Source organism: Penaeus monodon, chromosome 18 (genome assembly GCF_015228065.2).
Source record: "Penaeus monodon isolate SGIC_2016 chromosome 18, NSTDA_Pmon_1, whole genome shotgun sequence".
Classification (NCBI taxonomy): Eukaryota; Metazoa; Arthropoda; class Malacostraca; order Decapoda; family Penaeidae; genus Penaeus; species Penaeus monodon.
Genome location: NC_051403.1, coordinates 38,890,708 through 38,895,707, shown reverse-complemented (window position 1 = coordinate 38,895,707; position 5,000 = coordinate 38,890,708). Strand labels below are relative to the sequence as shown.

General features: G+C 48.2%; 2 protein-coding genes across 3 annotated transcripts in view; both read left to right on the top strand.

The window, feature by feature from the left end:
• The window catches only part of LOC119584500, an 11,917-nt gene extending 10,786 nt beyond the window's left edge, over window positions 1-1,131 (top strand). Inside the window, 1 exon segment of the mRNA XM_037933150.1 lies at window positions 455-1,131. Within this exon segment, the coding sequence (XP_037789078.1) occupies window positions 455-1,000 (546 nt within the window). The 3' untranslated portion in view covers window positions 1,001-1,131.
• Window positions 481-5,000, top strand: part of LOC119584499 (tripartite motif-containing protein 15-like) — a 4,637-nt gene continuing 117 nt past the window's right edge. Inside the window, exons 1-4 of one of the 2 annotated variants that reach the window (XM_037933148.1) lie at window positions 481-2,044; window positions 2,491-2,732; window positions 3,419-4,318; window positions 4,466-5,000. The exon at window positions 4,466-5,000 is cut by the window's right edge and continues 117 nt beyond it. In XM_037933148.1, coding sequence (XP_037789076.1) covers window positions 2,011-2,044; window positions 2,491-2,732; window positions 3,419-4,318; window positions 4,466-4,993 — 1,704 coding nt within the window. In that variant the 5' untranslated portion in view covers window positions 481-2,010 and the 3' untranslated portion in view covers window positions 4,994-5,000. Of the gene's footprint in view, window positions 2,045-2,454; window positions 2,733-3,418; window positions 4,319-4,465 lie in introns of both variants that reach the window. The other variant, XM_037933149.1, reaches the window with a different exon arrangement.

The following is a 5,000-nucleotide window of genomic DNA, read 5'->3' as shown; positions in this document are numbered from 1 at the left end:
TCTTATTCTTAGCATAAATATCAATACCTTTATCGGTGATGGGATCGTTAAGAGTAAGGAATCATCCATTTCTTTTCATGAGCGTACGAACTTAACTTTCCGTTAGGGAGGAGAGGGTTAATGCCTGGCTTACTCTTTTTAGAACATGATAAAAATGACGGTCCTGATCAAATTAACAATTACAAATTACTTATTGCCTTCGAAATCAAGAATTAAAAATGTGCGGCAAGTCTGATTTTTATTTACAACAAAAAGAAACATTTATGCTTTAGAATCAATTTTATTTTCATGATGAAAGACCAAGGACAAAGACAGGACATCCTTCACTTACTATAATTCATTGCAAAGGTGTCCTACAATGGTCGCCAGCTAGAATCTGTCAGTATCAATGCATTCCCATAGACTCTGGAGATCCTGTGGCAGAGGTCATCATGTTTATCTTTTTGTACGGCAGCTGTCTGTCGTGGAGTGCATCCTGCAGGAGTCGCCCGAAGTGTTCCTTGACCTATGCGCTGAGGGGCGTCGCCTCGGCCGCATCTACATCCGGCTGTGGGGCCACCTCCGCCGGGCTCGCCACTTCCTGGCCCTGTGCCTGGGCTCGCTCGGCCCGTCCTTCAGGGGCTCCAAGTTCAGCAAGGTGGAGAGCAAAGACAAGGCTGGGGAATGCCTCCGCGTCAGCCACTACCTGAGCGCGGAGGGCACGATGAGCGCCATGGGCCTGATGGAGGGCCTCGAGTGGGGAGGGGACCACTGCCTGCCGAAGAGGGCCGGGCTGGTGGTGGCGGCCAGCGGGGGGAAGCTGGAGTACGATGGTTGCTTCGACATCTGCACGCGAGACCACCCGGCCAAGAAGTTCTCGTGCCCCTTCGGAGAGGTGGCGGGCGGCGCGGAGGGCATGGAGGTGGTGAGGGAGGCCGCCAGACACGAGCCCGTGACGGAGGTCTCCATCAGTGAGGTCGGCGTCGTCCTCACGGACCAGCAGCGCTGCGATCACGTGTGATTCTCTGCCGTCAGTTTCAGACATACGCCTCCAAGTAGCGAAGATGGACAGGAACACACACTTCTCGCGCACGCCTTTTAATGTTTATACACAAGTTAGGACTGAAGAAAAGCAGACCTATGAAAATTGGAAAGAAAATCACATGAATGATATGACATGGCAAAGACAAAGTAAGCCATTTTCAAAATGCTGATCTAAAGAAAGAAAAGACTTTCGTTGCGAGCTAAATAGATCTTCCCCAAAGTAACCCAAGTGGACTGACCTTTGATAAGAAGCCAGCTTGATGGCCAACGTCCGGCCTTAGTTTACCCGCCTTATGTCGAAACTGACATATGGTATTCCTTTGTTCTCTTCGTCCGCTCGAAAGTAAAGGCTGTTTGTATATATATGATTCACTGTAGCGTCGTATATTAGATTTTGATATTATGATTACGCTTTGTATATTGTATATTAATCTTTATTATGCTGTATTTATGTTGTGAATTATGTTTTGCGTGATAACGTCACGAAAGTAGCTGAGGCATTTCCCTTTTACAAAAAAAGTACAATCTTTTCCGGTTCTTGACAGAATGCCTAGTAATAGCGCTTATGTAGCTCATCTAAGAGACCTGCCGTCCTGCATCAAAATATCATATAGAAAATGACAACAGCATTTGTATAGGGTAAATAATTCAGAGAGCCAGCTTAACAACCTGTCTGGAAAACTGATAAGAAGTGACAGTGAATGACGTCATCACTTCTCCGAAAGCACCTGAGGTCCTGACGTCCACATCCTGCGCTGGCACCGAGCTCAGAAGCCAGTGCTTCGTGTGCGGCCCAGAGAGATACCCCTTCGCCTGGACGCTGGGTGGAATGAGTGAGCTACGAATAACGTGAAATTTATGAATGGCGGAAAAACAGAATTTCCCAAGTACAAGTTATTGTGTGCTTGTTCATCGGTTCACTGACCCCTGAAATGGATATCGCCTGTCTGTTTTAATGTGGCTTAAGTGCGCGGTGTTCATCAAAGCATGGCCAATAACACTAAGTCAGTGCTTGTGTCAGGTACGTCAAATTCGACTGTACAGATATCGGTGTTTCTCTGAAATACAAATAGATTTCGATATCTTATAGAAGCGCTTCCATTGGAAAAAGTAATAATATGTAATGATCACGCATTGTTTGCTTTCACAGTTTAAAATACAGTACTCATATGTTTTATTCCTTCTGTGTTCTCGTCCTCCTGTGTTTTAAAACTTATTCTCATTTGCTAATAGTAAGATAACCAAGCCTTTAAAATGGTACGCAAGGAGACAGAGCTCGTTCAGAGGCAGGAAATCCACTATCAGTAAAAGTCAGGAAGATTCTAAGAGGCAGATGTTAGTTAGGGAGACAGTATCCGCTGTAACAGACAGTAACCGAGGTGCTCCACAGCGTCACGTTATAAGATACTCTACCTCTACTTTCCATACTAGAAATCGAATGAAAACTCACCTCCGTTCACGCCACAGCAAGGATGGAGGAGGAGGTGACGTGTATCGTGTGCTCTGAGCTCTACACGAGAGGGACGCGAGAGCCGGTCGTCCTGCCCCTCTGCGGCCACACCTTTTGCAGGCCGTGTCTGTGCAACCTAGAGAACACAGGACGCCTCAGCTGCCCCACTTGCAGGCAGAGCTACATCGGACCGCCCGTTGACCAGCTGCCCACCGTCTTCGCTCTCCTGAGTCTGTCTGAGCACTTTAGGAAGTCCGAGGTTTGTGTTGGCCGGTGATGCTCTTTTCTCTTACAGTCCGAACTACGATAGTCGTGAGTAAAGGAGCGTCGATAAATCAAAACAAACAAATAGCAGCCGAGTAAAAGAGTGGAATAAGTTTCATTTTGCTTGTTTTTGTGGGTGTCCTCTGTCTCTTAATCTACTCAGGTTTCTAATGTTTAAAGGGATGTAAAATAACGCTGCAGTACTAAGTTTGATATAAATATAGTTTTATAAATATTATTGTGAATATAATACAAATGTGATTGATGAAAGGTGGCCTATTGCATTTTTTTTATTTTAGATGTGCTTTAATGCCAAATCATTGACTGTCCCTTGTGATAACTTACTGATTTTTTTTATATTTTGTTGACCTCCAACAAACCTCCTTTAGATTTTTAAACCCAACTGTTAGACTATTCAAAATTTCAGATGATTAATCCAAATCAGTAGTTATATTTCATGTCAAGAACGATGACTGTGCAGTAAGAATAATATCCCTTATTGGCTTGTCAGCTGCTGTTTTTGAAAGGACTTCTTGAAAGGATGCTTGCAAGGTCAGGTGCTGTCTCAGATGTAATTCACATTACTATGTTGTTATCCTTTTCTACAAGTTCTTCTAATGTGCATTTGCTTAAGCAGTTCATTTATTATATATTATTTTCTTCTCTCCTCTTACGCCACAGTGTCACGTATGCCAGAGACATGGGTCGCCGGTAGAGTTCTGGTGCCGCAGTTGCCAACTCCCCCTGTGCGGACACTGCCTCCTCGAGGAGCACGTCAAGGATGACCACATGGTCGTGCGAGGAACGGACTTCATTGCAGAGCGGAAGGAGCAGATCCTGAGTGAGTGCACCGTGCTCATCCAAGAGATAGGCAACAGAAAGTGCCACTGCGTCAACAGGTTCAGCGAGTGGACAGCGCAGATCATCGCGGGAGTAGAAGAGAGCGCTGTGCTGTGGAACTCTACCCAGAATATCCAGAACATTATGGCTGATATCGTTGACGCAACCAACATTGAATCTATTTTGGTATCGTCTTCGATGCTCGGAAGTCTTCGAGAGGAATTCATGAGAGTGGCACAGAGGGACACGAGAACAAGGACAGTGAGTGATCGTTCTTTGAAATGTAGCTCCTGCAGCGAGGCAGATTCTGCTTCTCCCCTCGGCCTCCTGCGCCAGGAATCTTCACCTGACGTGGAATATCAAGAGACCGACTTCGAAGAGATCGAGCAGACTAATGCCCCCGAGGAGAATACTCCAAGTTCCTCAAATTCAAACTCTGACGCTATTGTGCCTGAGGATAAGACGGACAGCTCGTCCGACTCCTCCCTGGCGCGGCAGGACAGCCTGGGGAACGAACCTCTTGTAGCAAGACAGATCAGCTCGAGCAGCAGCACGGGCCGCGAGACCAGCCACACTCTGAGGGACGCTGGCGTGATGACCCTCTTAGGCCCAGTTCCTTGGCCGCTGAAGTGCTGCGTGGTAGGCCCCGGCGGGAGGAGAGGGAAGCTGAGATGGGAGGGCGGCCGCCTCCACATGTACGCTCTCGGAGAAGAAATAGAGGAACCCCACTTCATGGTGCAGGTATGAAGTATGTTTTACAGGTAGGCTGTTAGTTGAAAAATCAATGAAAAAGTTTCCTTGCACAACTGAAGTAGTCTGTAAAAAGGACTAACTGTTCGCCAACTTCTCTCAGATTGCTTCTTTTAACACCATTTCCCCTTCCCACAGATGTCCGTTCTGCAGTACTTAGTGCCAGAAGACTACCAGGAGGTTTTCCTCGTGTTGGAGACGGAGGGACGGTGTCTCGGCCGCGTCTACATCCGCCTGTGGAGTCGAATCCGCCGCGCCCAGCACTTCCTCGCTCTATGCCTGGGCTCCTTGGGGCCTTCCTACCGGAGAAGCAAGTTCCACGGCGTGGCCAAGAGAGGAGCGCCGGGAGAGACGCTGGCTGGAGGCAAATACCTGACTCCCGAAGGTCTGACCAGCGTCCAGGCGCTCACGGGACACTTAGAATGGGGCGGCGAGCACATCAAGGAAAAGAAGCGCGGCCTCGTGGTCGGCGCCAACGCGGGCAAGCCAGAGTTCGACGCCTTCTTCCACATCTGCATGAAGGACCAGCCCGGAAGGCGGTTCGCGTGCGCCTTTGGAGAAGTCATCCAGGGTATGGAGGTCCTCCACGCCGCCGTCACACATCTGTGCAACAGCGACGTTACGATTAGTGACGTAGGCGTGGTCTTGGCGTCCACAGCGCCCTAATGCCACG